Here is a 20,910-nt window from a genome sequence, read left to right as displayed (position 1 = left end):
TTCTTCAATAAGAAGAAGAAAAAATCCATCTGACATGATGGAAAATATGTGAAACAATAAAATATGGAAATGAAAGTCTGGAGCGAGTTTTAATTATAGCTCACCGTTAAAGTTGTCATTTCATTTTTAGCATGTCAGCTCTATTACTATTTAAGATCGGTGTCATTAGAAGTGCAATCCATGAAAAGCTAAGTGGACTTCTAAAAAAGGTCAGAAAGGCTGTTTGTGTGAGCGGCTTATTAATGAAAATCAGAAACCAGCAGAGAGCATTCAATTCAATGTTACAGTATGCAGCTGATTGGAAGGATTACATGTGTTGGTCCTTATGGATGGATGGCTGGGTATGGTGTGTGTTTTTATTTTAATTTGATATAATATTTTGCAGATATTTATATTTTCCAGGAGTGTGACAGACTACTTTTTTTCCAATTAAGAACATTCAGTTCCCCTTCACTCCTTCTGGTTCTTACAACATGCATTTCCCTCTGCGATGCCTTCACTGTTCGACAGTAACAGTGTAACCTGCTGTCCTGTTTGCCTTGTGTGTTGGTGTGAGGACAGCCATCATTGATTATTACACACACAGGCTCTATCCGTCAGGTTACGTGCGTTAGATACGTGTGAACAATCCTCAACTGTGTTTAAAAAGCAACCATACGGAGAGAACTTACAATCCATTTTATATCACCTTCTCATCAACATTTGACAGCCACATAGAGATACATGTGTTCATCCATTCCAAGTTGTGATATGTTGGTGTTGAGTTTAAACCAATTTGTTATCACATTTTAACATAGAAAGTAAGGAGCCAGTAATGTAAACCGATAAAAGAACAGTAAAATATGTATCACGTTAGGAGTTTTGTTAAAAAGACATTAAAATGTGGTTAACTGGAAAGCCCTTGAGAGACACAGAGCAACGATAACCGTCTTTCTTATATCCCCCATGTTGAATAATATGCATATTTTAGCAGAGAGGAGCTGGATCTGATAACGCCGTGTTCTTCATGGACATTAAATGCATGTGCTAGCCAATTTCAACACACGATTCATCTTTTTAATCTACTGTATCTATGCATGAACAGAATGTAGAATATCATGTATCCTCCGTGTCATTAGAGCATTGGAGAAGATTGCTTCGAGCCACTTGAAAGAAACTTTAATCTGATTAATAATTTGCTGCAGTTTCCCATGTAGCGAAGACACAAGTACAGAAAAAAACCTGTTTTCCTCTAAGCTGTTTGAGGATCTTAAAAAGATAGATTTCAGATTCAATTAAATAAATTGAAAATGGAAATAAATTCATTCAATTATTAACAAAGTTTACACGTTTGTTTTTCATTTCTTTTAACATCCTGGGAAATGAAGCATTTAACTATTGAATCTAGTTCACTGCAAAAGTTACACACACACACACACACACACACACACACACACACACACACACACACACACACACACATGCACACACACACACACACACACACACACACACACACACACACACACACGTGCCCACACACACACACACACACACACACACACACACACACACACATGCACACACACACACACACACACACACACACACACACGTGCCCACACACACACACACACACACACACACATGCACACGCACACACACATACACACACACACACACACACATACACACACAACACACACACACACACACACACAACACACACACAACACACACACACACACACACACACGCACACACACATACACACACAACACACACACACACACACACACTGCAATTTGATGAAAGCAAGGCGCGGTATTAGTACACAAGGCAATTCAAAGAGCTTTCCAGAGGCAGAGAAATTATTAATAATATAAAATGAATAGCAGAGACATTCAAACTTTAAAATAATTATAGAATTAAAGTAGAATAAAAGCAGTAAACGTGTGATTTAACTGTGATAAAACACATTTAAATGAGAAAGCTGCAGTAAACCATAATGTTCAGGTATTTAGGGAGTTTGTTCCACGTGGACACACGTTTGACTTCCCCTCAGAAAACCATGTCTTTTCCTGGGACCTCTGTTGTATTCAGGATGTCATTTCATACAAACAAAGCCATTCCCTTGTGAGTTTCCGTCCTCATACTGTAGATATGTATCTCCAGGGAGGATCCGAGCCTGCTAGCTATGAAGCTGTTTTTCAGGAGCTCCAGGTGAATAATGCAGCTCTATAGTGTGAGTCTCAGTAGTCTTGGACTTTGAGGTGCATTGAGATGTCACACTCTGTAAGCTTCTCCAGGCAGACTCTTTTAAACATTCATACTTCTGATGTCTCTCATTAAGACTGGAGGGGATGGAGCCACTGGAAATCCAGAACCAGGACTTCTCAGGTCACACTGTCACTACCGCTTATGTCCACAGGGCCCGCCAAATCAACCCATTGGTGCAATAATTGCTCCCATCAGCTGGAGTTCTCCTTTAAACTGACTCTCCTCTCAGTGGAAACGACTTCTGGTGAAACGACTTCTGTGTCCACAATACACGGTAGGCAACCGGCACATCCCATTGGTTTATACAATGGTCATTCACTCATGGGCTCTCTTACTGGCTGGCCTGGTGACATTCAAGTCTGCAAAGCTAATGAGCCAGTGGAGAAGCAGCGAATGAACATGAGTCTCTGTGCATGATTAAGGGGTTAACTTGTAGCTGCTGTCCAACCGAGTGGTAGATCTTCGTCCTCGTCCATCCCTGGACAGACCCTGTTGTAATCCACAGCCTGAAATAAACTCACGGCTCTGTTAATCTGGAGAAAAGCACTCAGAACTCAACCCATATGATTTGCATTGCCTGAGGTAGACATATCTATCACTGTCTGTCTCCTGGCAGCACACAAATGCAGATTCTGATTTTATCTCTGCTCATTTTTTTAAAATAATTATTCTGCTTGACATAAAAACACGAGTTGCCAAACCAAACAAACTAATAGCTTAAGAAAAGAGAAAAGAAAGATAATAATGACTGCAAACATAGAAAATAGGAAATAAAAACATGGAAATGAAAGCAAAAATGTATTTTATTAGAAACTGATATTTCCATTATTTTTATGATGTATCTTTATACTTTACACATAGTATAGGCAGAGATGTCGTAGTGGCATTTACCATACAAGTCCCCATGTTTGACTTGTGTCCAGAAAGTAAACTATACCTGTATTCAAGTAAATATATCTTAACATTTTGCATAATGACATATATTCCTCTGTCCTTTCTCTGACCCGGGGGATGAACTCTGACCTCCTGGCATCTGACATCAGTGTTCTGGGGAGTCAAAGACTAAGTGGCACGGCAGTGTGAATAATAATAAAGTGTTCACATACTTTCACACGGCTCAAATATTTCTGAACAGATAGATATAGATATATTGTAAGTATAGCTATAGATATTACAGATCTAGAAAATTAATGCTACACATAGTATGTAGAAGTAGTATAAAATATACTGCATATGATTTGTTTGATGCATATTCTCAATAACGATCAGACATGATGATATTCCATATCCAGAGAAAGAAGAACCAGTGAAGGTTGTTTCAGCAACATAGTTATGCCTTTAATGAGATCTCTGTATGCAGATAATGTGTTGTTTCTTGGCTAGTGATGCACCCTGTTGGCCATACTGGATATGACAGATTAACGTTTATAAACTCTATCTTCTCTGATTGATATTGACTTTAACAACATTGAGTAATTTTTATTTTTAGGTTTCACAGTAAAATGTGTCGGAAAAACAAGAATGTATTGGTAGTTTTAGCATTAAAATAAAGTTTCTCTATACAAAGGAGCCTTGTTTGTCTTTCTCTCTCTCTCTACAGGTTAATGTTGTCGTCAGGTGATCTCTGTCCGGACGCTTAAAGCCATATTGCTGTTCCACTGACCTCCGGATGCTGACAGGTAGATCCTCGTGCTGTTTAGTCAAAACATTGACTCTGATATCAAATCAATGAATGAAATAATACCCCATAAAAAGAAAACTCAGCTTCTGCCTTTTCCAGCAGCATTGTGCTTTGCTCTCTGTCATCAGTGTGATTTATATTGGTCCGATGTGGTCATGTGACCTCTGTGGCTCCAGCAAAATGATTGGTCTTGTGCTAAATATATAGTTATCATCACTTCCCCCACTTGTTTTGTTTTTTTTTTTGTTTTTTTGCACTAACTGGTCAACATTCATCCATAAACGTATTCTGTGGAGAGAAAGTGTATACAAACAAACAAGCAATGACCACTTAAAGAAACGAGAAGTACCCTATTCTAAGCATGAGCTCTGGCCTCATGTGGAGATCACTGACCATGCTTATGGCTCCGGCCACAAAATGAAAGGGGAGTTGAAACCCAAAAGCCGCACTCAGGAGGTTATTTAGGTGGAAGTCACTCAGAAGTCAGCTGGTGCAGCTGTGGAAGGATCTGAACGCGGCGAGAAAGGGGAGTAGTCTGCCATGCTGTGACTTTCTGCTGGAGATCTCCTCGTCACTCCACCGACACTTTTCCTCGTACCGGTGCATGAGAGGCTCCTCGTGCTGCCATTAAAGACAGTCTGTTGCCATGGCGTCGAATGCCAGCCACATGTTGGAGGCTGCCTTGGAGCAAATGGATGACATTATTGCTGGTAAGAGTTTCTGTTTCATTATCAGACCGTCAATAGACTGCCCAGAGTGTAATTGCAGACCTTCATAAAACCAGCTGGCCACATGATTTTACCATACACATATGGTACACAGGGAGAAAAAATCTTTAGATTTTGAAATTGTGATGGATAAGTTCCAAAAAAAGAAGAGGAAAAGGAGAATGTAAGGAGTCAGACAGTTTCTTTCTGTCTGCAGGTTTGACTGAAATATAAGAAAATGGTGATTTTGACGATATGAGTACTTCATTTCTCCTGCACTAATAGCATAAACTCCAAGTGACTTCCCAGTGTCTTCCCTTCTGGATTCTCTAGCAGAGGTGACACATTTTAGTCAGAGCTGTTCGTCACGATCTCAGCAATCTGTTGATGTTGGTGCACAGGGTCAGAAGACAATATCCTATTAATAGAGGTGACAGTCCAACCATTAGCACACTGTGATGACAAACAACCCGGATGACTAATAATCACACCTTGTCACTGAAAATACAGTACTATTAAAAACATGTGCATCTGTCTTTGAGTCCCGCATGCATTAATGTGCCTTTGATTCAACTTCAGATCACGTAAATGAAAAGTACGTTCTTCATCTTAGACACGACTAACCTACAAGTGTTTTGATGCTCTCTGCATCCACATTGGAGAACAATAGCACCATCAAGAGGCCACTTCAGGGATTCTCCTTATTGTACTTCACCCTGCCCTTCACCTCAAATGATATACTCATTACTGGTGACATCAGAATTACGATGCTGTTATCTCATTTCCTCACTTTTTTTTATTTTGATTTCCTGTTTTGCTTCATAGGCAAAATGGCCGAAGGGCTGTTCAATGCTCTGTGGACCGGTGGCCAGGAATGCCAAGCTTCGGCGTCGAGCTCACACTTGACGGCGGTCCCGCCCGTGGCCCCGGCCCTCAGGGCCCTCCAGCTGACGGAGGCCCTCAGGGCTGTGCTGGAGGAGAGTGAGGAGGAGCAGGAGTCTCTCAGAAGACAAGTCTCCACTGATACAGCACACGTTATTCTAAAATGGCTGGAGAGGGATGAGGTGAGCGTCACATCTGACAGCCTTCATCACACAAACAGAGGAGGAGGACCACAACAGCATTATATAATAACACCCAATATGCAAATCCAATCCCCAATCTAAAAGATCCAAACTCCATGGTCGAGGGTTAAAGGCATAATACCCAGTCTCTGAGTCCAACTATCCCATCAGTCATCAGGTTTATTTGTTGTGTGATACGCTGGTTGGTGATCCTGGCCTTTAACATCTGGACATCATCTGGGCTTTTTCCTGCCTGCTAAGAAGTGAGCTGGAGATCTATTGCAAACTTCACCGGTAATGAGATCCAGAGCTCCTGTTTACAAGCAGTGGCTCCCCCTTTCAGTCCCTAATTTCCTTTATGCTCACACCCTGCATTACTCCTGTCCTCCCTTTTCTGCAACAATTGTTCCTTCTTTGGTCCAGTTTTTGGTCCAGTTTAGCCCTCGGCCCTCTTCTTCTCTGCTCACATTTGATCCTGTCAAACTGTACACTCACTTTCACCCTCAGTCTCCTCCACCAGCCCCTCCTCCCCTCTCTCCCTTGTCTTTGCTCTGCACCACATCTGACGAGCATGTGCTGCAGAAAGTTTCCTCTCATGTGCCCCTTTAGGAAGCCCCGAAAAATTAGCCCGACCGAGTGGTAATTCCCACAGAGCGAGACAGACAGAGATGAACGGGAGAAGGGAAAGGGAGGACGGGGAAAGATGATAGATCATGAAGGGCTGCAGAGGTACTGAAGCAGTTTGAGTGTACTTGAGAGGGAAAGCAGGAGAAAGCAAAAAGGGGGGAGTTAAAAGGAGGTCCAAAAAAAAGTGAAGAGAAGAGAGAAGGGGAGTACAGCCAACTGGCATAGTTTGAGTTAATCGCCTCAGCTAAAAGTCTCAGGCTGCCCAGACTCCAAACAACACAGACCAAGTCCTCTCTGCTCTCTGCAACATGGAGGGTCTGTAAAAAGGACTCAGGGAGCTCCAAAGTGCAGCACAGTTAAGAGCCATTGTTTCATTTTCACTGTGGATTCTGGTATCTGTTCATCTCGGCCGAGGCTTTATAGCACCGGCTCAGTTCTGTTCCTATCTAACATTAAGAGCCAGATGCACGGTACAATGGGCCTGCAGAATGGAGCATGATATTGATTTCTACAAACATTTTGCCTGGCTTCGGAAGGTAAGACATTCTCCACTTGCATGTTTGCTCTTCACGGCTTTATTTCACAACCAAAGGTCGTTGGTTGTTTGTTTTACTTTGGTTTTGCAGCGTTGTTGTTGTTACAGCATAATTACGGTTGCCATGGTAGATAATTTGGGAGGAGGATGTGTTTTGTTTGTGAGTTGAAGACACTCCGATACACTAGCTCCATGAAAAAGATAATCCCAATATAAAGTATGATGTGAATACAGAAACTTCTTGTCTAGGGTAGATAGTACATGAGTCACCACCTGCATGAATGCTAACCTGGTCACAGGGTTAAAACGTTTGAGGCGAAAGACAAATGGATTGCATGTCAGCTGAGATCATTTCCTGCCACTCGGACCTATAGGGAGTTTTTGGACAGCACATACCATCTTGCTGCCATTAAGAAGGCATTAGTCCTCACTGCCTCCATTAGGTCATAACTCTTACTGAATGTTGAATCCATAGAGGAAGCATTTTCATGACACTCATTATCATGTGCAGTCTTGAGCTTTAGGCTCACGGCATGTGACCTTTTGATTGATAATCTACACAGACAAAGGAGTTCTTCCCTACCACAGATATGATCTGTTGAAATAGTACATCAATGAGTAGAAATGTATTTATAAAACACTGTTCATGTCTAATATACAAGGTTCTTTCCAAGAATCACAGATACAGGTATAAATACAAATATGAAAGGATAAAAACACATTGAATTATGACGAATTACTATGGAATTCAATGCAGTGGCCTGTAATTATTTATTCTTCAACCACACAAACTCAAAATATTGTTGAATCAAAAAGAAGATACAAAACCACCACTTTAAATGTGTATGTGTCTTGGAAATAAGTAATTCAGCATGAAAAAATAATAAATAAATGATGAATCGACTAAAGAAACGTGAGCTGACGAAAAAAGACCAAAACAACCAATGAGTCGACTACGAGGAGGCAGCTGTACTGGAAGTTATTCACATTAATCTAGTAGTTATACTCTATTATTGTCCAAGTTGTGAAGCATTTGTGCATTCCCCAAGATTTTTGGAAATTAATGAAAGTTTTGTGTCTGCAGTTCGGAGGCAGAGCTAAAGTTTTTAAAGTTCTCAAGTCACAAAAAGTAAGCCAGTGACTATTATTGTCACAGAAAGAAAGAAAAATATCATGGGGATAAAAAAAAAAGCTATTGATTACAAAAAGCAAAAGTACGTAATAAGACTTAAAGTAAGCATACTGTACATTCAAATATGATCCTGCTCAAAGAGTTTCTGTAGTCCGATGCATACTGTATTAAAGACTTAATGGTGTTTTAAAATGATTGCACACCACATGCTGGCCCAGGATCCACGCTGCTCTACATGATGTTTCCATGGTTGTGGTTGAACCTGTGGTTGGATTTCTGAGAAACTTGAGCCCATTTGGTTGCACTTTGCTTCCCTCGCTCACTGACGGCTCTGAAGGCTCAGCCTTCATCCAACACGTTTTTCCACTGATCAGCCACTATAAATGTTGAATGCTGACCTAGGACCTGTAAACTTCTCGCAGACTCGTCCTCCCCCCATGATCCTCTGACACGCATCTGAGTCTGAGACGGCAACCTCAGCGAAGAAAAACAAATCTGACCCACTTGGCAACGTTTCTGTTTTTACAGTGTACTTACTGAACGTAATGGCTGACCTTTATTCTGAAGGTAAACCTCCCTTCATCTGGCAGTAGTGAGTCCTACCAGGAGCGATTATCACGTCTGGAGGGAGACAAAGAGTCACTAATTCTGCAGGTGAGCTTCTAAAAACTCAACAACACAATCTCGTTTTTTGTTTCAGAATATGACCTTTGAAAGGGTTTTATAATAAAGCGTATGTGATTATAAAGGTGAAAAAGTTCCCTGCTAAAATAAAAGGACGTATGACTCCACCCTGTTAGTGGGAGGAGAGCGACCGGGAGACAAAGGGCAAAGGTAGAACAGAGTATTGCTTTGTAAATGTTGTGCAATTACTTGATTTCTTTTGCACAGGTAAACGTGTAAAGCTGGATTTGGTTACAACACTCCGACGTCTTGTTTGTGTGTCTGTGTGTGTAGGTGTGTGTACTTGAGAAGTGCTTATCTCAGACAGGTTGAGGCGAGCTCCACCGTGTGCTGTGTGTGTGTGTGTGTGTGTGTGTGTGTGTGTGTGTAGGTGTGTGTGAGAGCAGGTGCCCTGTTTGTTTTTTCTGGCCCCACATAAAACATTCCTTTAGTAAATCTGCTCCACTTGGCCGGTCGGACCAGCCTCTTAGCATGTGATTAGCTATTATGGGGCATTAATGGTTTCTTGGAGGATTTAAATTTAACCTGAGTTCTGCTGACGCTGCTGGAGCTGCTGAAGTGTTGCAAGCACCTACGGAGGCACAAAGGATCATTCATTCTCAGAGGAAATGGTACCTCTGTTGGATCTGGCACAAATGGAGAAACATCAACAAAAAAATTCAGCACAGCAATTAAATGAAAATAGCTGATATTAGTGTGTACTGTGAGCAACCGGGAGTATTGGAGGCCTTAATACGTTCGGCCTAGACTGCATTATGTGAAATTAAATGATTTTTTTTGTTAAGTTTTGGTGGAAGAAAGATTCTTATCTCTGCTCACTTTCTGCCCAAACACGCACATGCACACAGGTGAGTGTGCTGACAGACCAGGTGGAAGCTCAGTGGGCCAAAATCAGCGACCTGCAGAGTTCTCTGGTGGAGCATCGGCACAAACTCAACTCCACAGAGGAGATGCTGCAGCAGGTACACAGCTCCAAAAGCATCCTCCACTGGACCTTCTCCATACCAAACACTTGACGTATTACTGGACTAACATCAGGAAAGTCTGACTTCCATCATCCAGGAGTCATTCCAGGGCTTTTATTTCAATATCGTCCTTCCATTTAATGAGATGTGAGACGGCCCCCACTCTCTTTTAAATGGGACTTCTGCAAATCCAATCTTTTTCTCATAAGCTGCAGAATGTGACTCAGGATGAGATCTGCTTCCTGGGAACACATTCCTTGCTAAGATGCCAGTGTTTCTGGCTGCACGTTACCGTGACAACCAAAAATATTTAGGACGCTCAGACTCATTCCACGGCAATGTCTCAGCGTACTTTTCTGGTGGATGCAGGGCCAGACTAGTCTGTCTGGGCAGGTGATTACGGCGCCGTTAGCCACACCCCCCAACCTGTAACCACCAAGACCTTGCATGCTCTCACACACACACACACACACAGAGAGAGAGAGAGAGAGAGAGAGAGAGAGAGAGAGAGAGAGAGAGAGAGAGAGAGAGAGAGAGAGAGAGAGAGAGTGACAACAGCTGGAAAAGGTGGAGAGATGGGAGGGAGAAAGAATATGGGTGGTGCTCCTTTAAGAGGAGTGTATGTGTGCAACTTTCTGTTGTTTGCTTTTGACTTGAAAGCTTAACTCTGTCAAACACCACGGACTCTGAACGGAGGGAGCGGATGTATGACAGTGTAATCTACCGAGAGGCATTAGAAACCACTGACTCTATGAGGGAAACACACGTACTCTTCCTTTGCTGCAGGCAGACACTGGAGTAAGATGAACCAGGTACCGGATCAGTCTGTCTCACTCTTATAATGCTGCTCTTGTGACATTCCCATTCAAGGTGGACTGTTTGGACCTATTCTGACAAGTTTTACGAGTGCCAGGAATGTGTGTTTTCACCATCTAATGCTCGGTGTCGACTCCTCCGTTCACAGTGCTGTATGTGTGCTGTGTACCAAAGGGCATCCAGGGCTGGTTTCTCGGAGACATGGTCATTATGAGGCTTTGGACCTGAGCCGTAAATCTCTTCCTGGTGACAAAGCTTGAATATTTTCCATGTGTACCTCTCACAGAAGCCCAGATATTTTCCAAAGCCATGAGTTTTAAATGGACGTATCCATATATTTGCCTGCCTGATGCTCATTTCTGGACTTTAAGTGATTCAACACCTGCTTATGCATCAAACCAAATTAGTTATACATCTGCCTGAATAGCACGGCTTAACACTAAAAGCTAACAGCCATTCGGGACAGATAGTCACAGAACGGTGTAGCAGAGCCACCAGGTTGGTTTGGCAGCGGTTCACAGTGACGGGAAAATGCACCTGTCAGAGTTATTTTAATGTTCTTTCTCCGAATGTTTTGCATGCTTCCGATCTCACTCGCTCCCCCTTCCGCTGTGTACTTTGAGTGAGCTGTGAAATAGGCATTATAAATAGTGGTCATGGGTTGTGTATATTTAGCCACTCAAACAGCGTCTGAAACCAGTGGGTTTGTCCGAGGGGACTGTCAGACCCGGGAGCTCGCTGTGCCTCATACTTAATGTTGTCTTTGTTAAGTAAGTACTGAGAGCGGATGTATCATTGCAGCCATGATACCGTGTTTATGTGTGTTTGTACGTATCGCTGTGTACAGTCTGTGTTGCCTCATGCTCTCGCCGCATGTTGTTGATGACAGGAGCTCCTGCAAAGGACGTCACTGGAGAGCCAGAAGTTGAATCTTATGGGGGAGGTGTCCTACCTGAAACTAAAGCTGGCAGACATGGATGGGAAACAGGACCACGGGGCTGAAAGGCAGCACAAAGCAGAGGTAGGGCCTTGTTTGTGTTGAACGTACAGTACAGCGGAGATAATGTTTGTCCCAACTTATTCAAATCAAAGCTTGTTTGGGATATACATGAGTTTCACTTCAAACTTCATATTCCGAACTTGTAAATGTGAATGATGTGTTGTTGATATGATTGTTTGCAAGGAGGAATTAGTTTAGCTAAGATCCTCCTGGAAATCTGACCCTAACTCAAGAATGAAGAGGGTACACACAAAAAATCTGCCTTGTGTTCTTATGGATCGAACCTTGAAGTCAGCTGCTGATTTTTTATGGAAGATCATAAACACTTTCTGGACAGATGGAGGGGAACATTCACCCAAACCCCGGCTCTGTTGTTCCTGGGCACAGTCCACAGGAAAAAAGTCTCCGAGGGGTTCACATTTTTGGTCAGTTTAAACTAAATCATCTATTTTTCTTGGGACCGATGTGTTGGGTTACCAGCAGACATCCTGGGCATTCAGACCGGATGAATTGGAGAAGCAGGGAGAGCAACGTTTCTACTAGACAGGATACTGTAATGTATGTAGTTACTTTAAAAACACTGCTGCTCAAAGAGCCTTTGTGTCCTCAGGTTAAAAGTGTTGCTGCATAGCAGAGCTGGCATGATGGATGACAGGCCTGATATGAGAGTGTGTAGGATTCAGAGTTGTGTTCCTGGTGGCGGGTTAAGGTTCACTGGTTTATCTTTATGGGAACCATGCCTCCAGTTGCTTTCTATAAAGTACACGGGGGGAAAAGAAGAAAAGGCTTATTTAAATGAGCTTGAGCGTTTATTGGGATTTAATTTGTATTTCTCAGCAGAAGAAAACACCATAGGGTAAGCGTGATTAAGTAGACAACAAGACTGCTTTCATTACGTCCACATCCCAACTTTCCCTAACAGCTGTTTGGACTTAGGGAGAATAGGGGGAAACAATCCGCTTTGAACACTTTACTGGCCTCCCACGTGCTGCCTCTACTACACAAACATGTCACACACACACACACACACACACACACACACACACACACACACACACACACACACACATTGCCTCCTTGCTGTGAGCCAGTAAGCTCCCGGTTAAATTTAGCCATGCAGGCACTCCATATCATCTGTCACATCCGCTGTCCCGGTCCCCAAATGAGACTTCCTCTCTCCACAGGCCGGGCATAGCTTGGCTGCTGTTTACACTCTTTCTGGAGGAACATGAGCACGAATCGCCTCTCAAAGATGTCAAACCCACTCACCTGTCCCGTCATTTGTCAACGCAAAGCTGCCCATTCCATAAACATGATAGGTGTGAGTTCAGGTACATGGCACAGCATAATGCAGAGTAATATGAATGCAGTTAAATGGCAAAAGCGAGAGTTTGGGTTTGTGAACAAATAGAAAATAATGGAAGAGTTAGTCTCATCTGGTGTATGGGGGGAGCAGCCGAGGATGTGTGTTTCTAATACAGGCTCATTCACACACAAGCACATCCACATACAACTTCTAGTACTTTTCCGTTTTCTCCCTCTAAATATTTCTCTCCATTCTTTCCCCCTCGCCGCATCTGTCAGACTGTAGTGAATTTCATTAGTGAGCTGCAGGAGCAGATGTGCCGGTTTCAGAAGGAGATCAATAGCAAGATCCAGGAGAAAAAGACCTTGGAGCTGGAGACCACAGCTGACAGCAGCTCTCCGGTAGCGAGTCCAACCGAGTCCACTAAGGGCGAGGGCTCAAACCCCAGGCCGTCCTGTGACAGAGCCTCAGAAGAGGATCCAGATGGGCCCCGTGGAAACAGACACGGCCCGGACGAGGAAAGCTCAGATGCAGAGCAGCAGTACCACTGCTCAGAAGAAAGTGTAGGCACAGCCTGCCTGCATGACTCCTAACCTGGTGTACAGCATGGGTTGTGTGATCCTTAGCTGCAGGTGCAAATGAAACAAGCGCTCACTAAATCTCCTCAGCAGAGCTTTCACTGAGCAACGTGTCTGGAAAAAATATCATGCATCAGTGTGTGACACTAATATGGGTGCATTTTATTTAATATTGTGTGTTAAGAAGGAAAACATTTGCAGATTTACTAACTTTACTGGTTTTAAACGAGCTAAATGTTCTGTTTTAGGGCTTACTCAAAGAGCTCAGGAGTCTCAAGGACAAAGTGGAGCACCTGGAGGACGAGAAGCTGCAGTATGAGAAGAAACTCAAAGCAACGAAGGTAAAAGGAAGTCCTGATTTCCGTGGTGTCTAGACTCTGTAACACATCACTAGTGCCCAAATTCCACTGCTCACTCTCCACTCAACTTTCCTAAATGTTGTCCAAATCCGCTGTTCCGGCCAGTTTAGTGAGTCATTCTGTTTTGCATGGACACCTAACTCTGTTTCATCTTCTATTTTAAAGTCTAGAGGGAATAGAAAGCATTATCTTGCCCATGACTTCATTATGTCTCTCAGTCATCTTCTGGAACAATCTGTCTGTGACTGTATATTAGATCTATTTCAGTGTGTTTCTACACTCAAAGCTTTGGTTACTATGGTCTACTATTGTTAGTAGAATATTTAAAAAACACACACTAGAACAATCAGCTACAGATATGGCAGACACTGAGCTATATGGAATGTTTAATGTGCAAGTTTCTCTATATTACAAGGCTACGATTTGAACTATGAGGCAAACTCAACTTTCCACTTGAAAGACCGTTTAGCTGTGGGTTTAAACAGACCTTGGCACACAACTGCATGTCCTTCCTGCTAAGATCCCTCACTGTGGCCCACAGGCAGAGATCGGCGGCCTTCAGCAGCTTCTGCTCAGTAAGAACGCCGAGATCGAGAGCTTGAACACTCAGCTGCTGGCCAGGCCCTCGCCGTCCTCCGACAGCCCCGAGAGAGGTAAGCAAAGCAGCCGGGCCCCAGTCCTCCACCGCCCTGCCACAGCAGCTCTGACTCTGACAGTTACCAGCCTGATAGGTGACACAGTCAACGACTCGTTCATTAACTCGCTGCAGGGAAACGTCTGCCCTTAATAAACTGTCTCACCATAGCTCTCTGTCTGTCTCTCTCTCTCAGAGGAGATGTACAGGAAGAGTCTAAACACCAAATGTAAGCCTGAACAGTACTAAATGAAAATCATTTAAAACCCACGGGCTCTACTTTGCATCTTTCACTTACTTCCTCCACCGTTCTCTTTATTGTATTCTTTTGTTCCCCGTTGCTCTGAGCGCCACCTTTGACAGTCACCAACTGGTTCCCCAGAGCATAAACTCTTGTTTGTTCATGATTTGAACTTCTGGGGTCCTTGCTTTATAATCATGGTCACTCACCCGTAATGCTGCCTGTGTGCCCACAGTAGTTAGAAAGACCCTGGGCCCAGATATGTAAATGCTGACATGGCTAAAGCTATGAATGCTAGATTAAAAAAAGGCTTGGGTGTATCCAAAAATATATGGTTTGGATGACACACAAAATACCAATTTACACGACAGGCTGCCGGTACAGATCTCTGATCAGTGTGGGGTGTCTCTTTATAGATCAGGAGCTGCAGAGGCTTAGGACTGGAATGAAATCTCTGGTAGCTGCCAACGATGAAAAGGTAAGTTATCAGCAGTGATATGGAGGTCCAGCCTCTCTCTTTACATGTAATAATGTAGGACGGAGCAGCATGCGTGTGTTGTCATCAGCTCACTACAATGATACTTGTATATAGAAGGGCTTTCATCACGCTGTGGGAAAGGTTAGAAGGTAACTGTATTTAGATGCTGTCATTTCTCCGGGGCACCGCCCTCCACCCATTTATAGTACAGAGGGCCTTTTGTATTCTCTAGCCGGAGAATCTCGGACGTTAAGGACTCACAGATGAGGGGCCTACATGTGGCACGCTGCTGAAAGGCACACACACCCCAAGGCGAGCCATTTCAGGCAAAGCCACACTTAAGTAGGTCTCGATCTGCCAAGCCTAATTTTGGAGAGAGCTACATTAAGAGAACCATGACAAAACCAGACATGGGCACCACTTCAAAAAACACATACTGCACGCAGCTGGTTACCACCACTAAGACTTCCAGCCAGGCCCGTGTCAGTCCCCGCCCTATTGGCGACTTTGATTTAAAGGCCATGTGGGGAAGGAGGGACGTTCGTGTCCACGTGTGAGTTTCCAAACCTGAGACAAACATCTTCATCGGCTTTCTGTTTTGGTCAGGACCGGCGTATTGAAGAGCTCACCCTCCTCCTGAATCAGTGCAGGCAATTCAGAGAGGCCACACACACCACAAGGCAAGGTAATCAGCTGCTTCACTCGCTTTATCCTTCACTTGTGCCATTTCTATGAGTTTGGCTTCCACATCTGAGCCTATAAACCACCACTCTTCCCTCAGAAGTACAGACATGGCGGCAGTGCTTTAGCTCAAGAAAAAAAAGGATTTCTTTTCTTTGTTACTGTAGCTCCACCTGCTGGCGGTTCACTGTCAAATGGCAGGACTCCGTCAAGCAGCAGCGAGGAGGAAGAGCACGTGCTGATGAAGAATACTGACTCTGGCAGTGCAAAATCTGTGGATGTGAAGTCTGAAGTGGGTACAGACAATTTCAGCTACTAGTTAAAGTTGTTTGAATGACATGGTTTTATTGAAAGGTTGTTGTTTTTTTCACAGGTTTCCACAAGCAGTTCTTCCTCCCAACAGACATCGATCTCATCGGGCCAGAAGGACAGTGATTCCAGGTAGAGAAGCAGCTTTTCCTTTGTGGACAACTCTCCCATCTCTTAGTGTGATCTTACTGAGATGACTGTGTTTTTGATCTTCTCAGAACAGAACCGCAGGCTTTATCAAGCAGCATGAATGACCTTCCAAACGGATCTTTAGAAAAGGTGTGTTGTCATCAGCGTACAATGTAATATGCCATTTATGTTTTAATGTATATAATCAACCCTGAGTCATTCTAATTCTTACTCTTCTTTTTGTTGTGTTTTTACATACAACCTGCTACTTAAATCATTGACGCATGAGAGACTCTGCTCATTTCTACACTAAAGGGGTGTTGTACATTTACAGGTATTGTTTTTTCTCTTGGTATCTGTGTTTATCCAGAGTGGGCTGGATGACAGTCGAAGTCAGACGCTGCCGGTGAACTCCTCCCCGCCGGAGCAGAATGGCAGCAGGGACAGCGGCAGTGAGATCCAGAGTCAACAGTCTCCAGATGGGAGCGAAGATGGAGACTCCGGCCAAAGTAAATTCAGACGTTAAATCCGTCCACACTCAGTGATGGATACTGTGCAGTAATAATCCAGACTTCCCTTTTCTGAGGAATGGTGATTCCCATGAGCAGAGGCAGTATTCATATTTGGGGCAAACCACTCTCCTTTGAGCACCTTTGATCACATCTAATTGCAGAGGCTCCTGACAGAGCAGATGGATTATGGGATAGATTTCTTACCGAACACACCCTCTCTCTTTCTCTGATCGACCACATTCATCCCAGCTCCACCCTTCCTCAGCTTCACCGACCGGTTTTAACTTGGGCCCCACCCTTCCCTGCTGCCTTCTGCTGTAGCGTGGGGGCTGAATTACAACACATGTCATAAAGATCACAGCTTGTAAATCTTTTTTTTTCATGGAGCATTAACCGCTGAATTATTTGCCAAACCCAATGATCTGTAACCTGTGCTCCCTCTCGTGAGTAGAGCTCTTTGAGAAGGTAGACCACCTTCACGTTGTTTGGTATGCAACAAGAAAAAAAGTTCTTTTTTTTTATTAACGCCTCAATTAATTGAAACTGCTCTCTTCAAAATGAATGCTTTTATTTGGTGGTGTTACAGTGACACTATGTCTGCTCTCATTATCACAAGGGAACTGCCATGTGGAACCAATCAAACGCATCTATAAAACGCTGCACGGCCATCCACAGCACCATTTGCACTGTGTTTGTGCTCAGTAGTATTGCACTGACTGTGGTGTCTGTAACCTCTCGCAGGAAAGTTGGAGAAAGTTGATGACAGCACTTCAGGCGATAATTCCCCTGTTCCTTCTGGAGAAAACACGCAGCCTTGCCAACGAGCCGTGGGCTCACCAGAATACATCAAAAATAACAGGAGCTTCAAGAGACTCTGGGGAAAGTGAGTGTGGGGAAAATACACTGATACATCAACAATACAACAACACAAACGTAGAGCAAACAACCTAAATAAAGCACATGTATAAACTGTATAAAATATATATTTATATGCATTTATTAAAGTATCCTTCCACTACTACAATCACCATACCATAACACCCACCAATAATCTAAACTACACAATTTAACATGATCACCTTAATCTTACTATTGTGTTGTTTTTATTCATATTTCTGTGAAAATTATTAAAATGAACCTCGTTTCTACCATGTTAACCATCACCCACACAGACTTCGAAGAACCCACTCTGGAGGGCTCGAGGCGGCGGATCCAGATGGTGGTCAGTTTAGAAGAGGCGGGCTGCGTGCAACAGCAGGACCCAGACTGACCAGGACCCCCGAATCTTATGACCCTGCACGGTAAAGCTTAGTGTGTCTCGCACCGACCCTGTGGTACTCCTGTTTGAAGTGTTTCGTATCAGCCAGGTTACTGTTTCTCCTCTATAAGATGTTCAGAACACTGATATAGCAGTAAACAACTATTTGCAGTGTAAAGATATACTGGATTTCCTATACATTTCAAATTTAGCATCTTTAAAATATGGTGCGATGGATTGAGATGCTGTTCTAAAATGATCATCTGTGTATTTTTCCTCGTTCAGGGATATGAACGTTCCAATCGGCCAGTGGACCAAGGAGCAGGTATGTGGCTGGCTGGAGGACTACGGACTGGCCCAGTACGTCAGTCTCACCAGGCAGTGGGTTGAGAATGGACAGACGCTGCTGGCCGCCACACCTCAGGACTTTGAGAAGGTCAGAGAATAAGACACTTTCAAATCAACACTGTAAAAAATAGATCTTGACTTGATTCATTGATATTGAATTATTAGATGAGAAAAAAAAATCATGGATATATATTCAAGTTTATCAGGCTAAATTAAGTGAATGCTGTAGGGCAAACAATCAATTATTCCCCAATCTTTAGTTTTCTAGTAACAATCAGTCCTTTCTAACCTCAGGAGATGGGTATGAAGAATCCACTACACAGGAAGAAGCTGCAGCTTGCTCTGAAGGCTTTCACCACTAAAGTTATAGAGAAATCGTCAGAGCTGGACTACATCTGGGTCACCCGTAAGACTCTTTCTAGATGGAATATTCTCAACCTCACAAGCCACACGTTATCATTTGAATCCGATCTGCCGATAGAGGGACTTCCCATGCCACAAACCAAACAAAGACATGAACTGTGTTTATTAGAATAATGCAAATATAGCCACTGCCAGCATTCAAAATGAGGAACTGGATCTCAACTGAGCAGTTACGATGAACACATGACAGCTGGTGTTACTTGATTCAAAATGGAATAAGTGAAGTGAATTAATATGTGATTATCACCCGTCTAGGCTGGTTGGATGATATTGGTTTGCCTCAATATAAAGACCACTTCCATGAAGCCAGAGTCGATGGGCGAATGATACAATACATCACAGTGGTAAGACTTCATTACACTTTCTATTAAAGTAGAGGCTGTTAATACATTTATTCACATGTGGGACATGATTTAAACAAAACATGCTATACTTTTCATCATATTCACTGGTGTTCTTTTGCCGTTCACACAGAATGACCTCTTGACCCTGAAGGTCACCAGTCAGCTCCATCATCTCAGTATTAAATGTGCCATCCACGTCCTCCACGCCAACAAGTTCAACCCTAACTGTCTCCGGCGCAGGCCAGGGGAAGAGGTAAACCGACACGGAAAAGGAATTGGAAAATTGTGGATGGTGAACATTTGTAATGACAGTAGTTACCCACAAGAGGGCGACAGAGAGACATCAAAATGGCATCAAAGCACATTTTCCCTTTCATACTGTATGCCTCCAAAGCCCCAGTGCTATTAACACTTCATTCTGCCCACTTCTAGTGTATTAAGGAGAAGGTTCACCCAGTTATGAGTCAGAGGGAAGATTAATATTTCTATTTTTAACTTCTTCAGAAACACCCCTCTCCCTCCGAGGTAGTGCAGTGGTCTAACCATCGCGTGATGGAGTGGTTGAGAGCGGTGGATCTGGCCGAGTACGCTCCCAATCTGAGGGGCAGTGGCGTCCACGGAGGTCTCATTGTGAGTACTTTAGGTTTGGAGCTTGCCTGCGAGGTTTTCCCTGCTAACATTACAAGCCCGTTGGCCTAAATGTGTTGTTCTTCAACAGATCCTGGAGCCCCGCTTCAGCTCAGAGACTTTGGCCCTGCTCTTAAATATTCCTCCACAGAAGACGTTGCTCCGCCGCCACCTCGCCACTGCCTTCGCCGCCCTGGTGGGCCATCAGGCCACGCAGGAGAAGCGGGAGTATGGCAACGCCACGGGCCACGTCCCCCTCACCACCACCGCCAAAGTAAAGGTAAGAGCACAATCTAAGGGCCAAAACGTTAAAACGGCGTAAAATCCAAATGATTTATTCATGGGTTGGACTTTTCTTTCAGCCAAAGAAGCTGGGCTTCACCCAATTCAGCCACCTGAGGAAGAGAAAACCGGATGAGTCCGCGGACTATATCTGCCCGATAGACAGCGGAACACTGACAGTGAATGGGGTTTCCCGCCTGCCCTCTGCAGCTCTCAGGGGCCTGAGCCCCAGCCTGGACAGACCGGCTGAGAGGCACGTGGGGATAACAGCTCAGGCTAATGGCCCGACGCAATCATTTAGTAATACAGCACACTCCCCTCTCAATCACTGACTCGGTGACTTCTGATGCAGAAACGTCCCCAACGTGAATCCATGGTGACTTGCTGGATTGATAATGTATTGTTAACCAGATTCTGATCAAGCAATATTCATCTAAAACGGTGGTGAATGGTGACAATGTGTGAATTGTTTTATGAAAGCTGCTCTCTGCATTCCTTATACAGTTGGATTCCAAAGCTTATACGTTTGCATTTTACTGACCATTTTGTATCCAAACATCTGCAGATTTAGTTGTAATATTGATGACCTTCTCTTGTTATATATATCTGGATTAAATGCACAGTATAATTATTGGAACAGTTACTTTAAGATCTCTCTTCCATCTCCTGTATGACTGCCAACAAATAAATCATTGTATTTCTTGAACGAAGAGTTGTCTTTACAGGATTCTCCCAAATGTTGCAGTAATGTAATGAACGCGGTCGTCTTGGTGTAATTCTCAGAGGCCATCAAAGCAAATGATTTTGCTGCCATCTGGTGCTTAAATGCTTACTGTCTCTGAACAGCTTGATCATATTTACATGTGAGCTCCATTGTAGCATACAGTACTTACATGAGTACAATATGTAGCTTTCATGGTTTTTATTCCAC

The 20,910-nt window shown here is 43.5% G+C and overlaps 1 protein-coding gene across 5 annotated transcripts; it reads left to right on the top strand.

The window, feature by feature from the left end:
• Positions 1-6,609: 6,609 nt before the first annotated feature.
• On the top strand, positions 6,610-20,685 carry ppfibp2a (PPFIA binding protein 2a). 5 transcript variants are annotated; one of them, XM_084007855.1, is made up of 22 exons: positions 6,610-6,874; positions 8,573-8,659; positions 9,538-9,651; positions 11,360-11,491; positions 13,055-13,339; positions 13,603-13,695; positions 14,255-14,366; positions 15,005-15,066; positions 15,673-15,751; positions 15,915-16,039; positions 16,121-16,188; positions 16,275-16,335; positions 16,556-16,694; positions 17,439-17,580; positions 17,870-17,998; positions 18,241-18,391; positions 18,598-18,709; positions 18,982-19,070; positions 19,201-19,323; positions 19,575-19,700; positions 19,789-19,977; positions 20,060-20,685. In XM_084007855.1, exons 1-22 carry the CDS (start codon positions 6,827-6,829, stop codon positions 20,309-20,311), a joined length of 2,718 nt encoding a protein of 905 aa, XP_083863981.1. In that variant the 5' UTR covers positions 6,610-6,826; the 3' UTR covers positions 20,312-20,685. The 5 variants fall into 5 exon arrangements, with proteins under 5 accessions (XP_083863981.1, XP_083863982.1, XP_083863985.1 ...); XM_084007856.1 differs by lacking the exon at positions 9,538-9,651 and having other exon boundaries at positions 6,611-6,874; positions 16,275-16,337; positions 16,558-16,694; XM_084007859.1 differs by lacking the exon at positions 13,055-13,339 and having other exon boundaries at positions 6,612-6,874.
• Positions 20,686-20,910: the final 225 nt, after the last annotated feature.

Source organism: Eutrigla gurnardus (assembly GCF_963514095.1).
Source record: "Eutrigla gurnardus genome assembly, chromosome: 1".
Taxonomy (NCBI): Eukaryota; Metazoa; Chordata; class Actinopteri; order Perciformes; family Triglidae; genus Eutrigla; species Eutrigla gurnardus.
This window is presented reverse-complemented; position numbering and strand designations above follow the sequence as displayed.

What these genes read in the sequence shown, in the direction of transcription:
- ppfibp2a (XM_084007855.1), top strand. Translation starts at nt 6,827, where the DNA reads ATGGAGCATGATATTGATTTCTACAAACATTTTGCCTGGCTTCGGAAG. An exon ending in AGATGGAGACTCCGGCCAAA is followed by an intron (nt 16,695 to 17,438) that starts GTAAATTCAGAC and finishes AACCTCTCGCAG; the next exon opens with GAAAGTTGGAGAAAGTTGAT. An exon ending in CACCTCAGGACTTTGAGAAG is followed by an intron (nt 18,392 to 18,597) that starts GTCAGAGAATAA and finishes TTCTAACCTCAG; the next exon opens with GAGATGGGTATGAAGAATCC.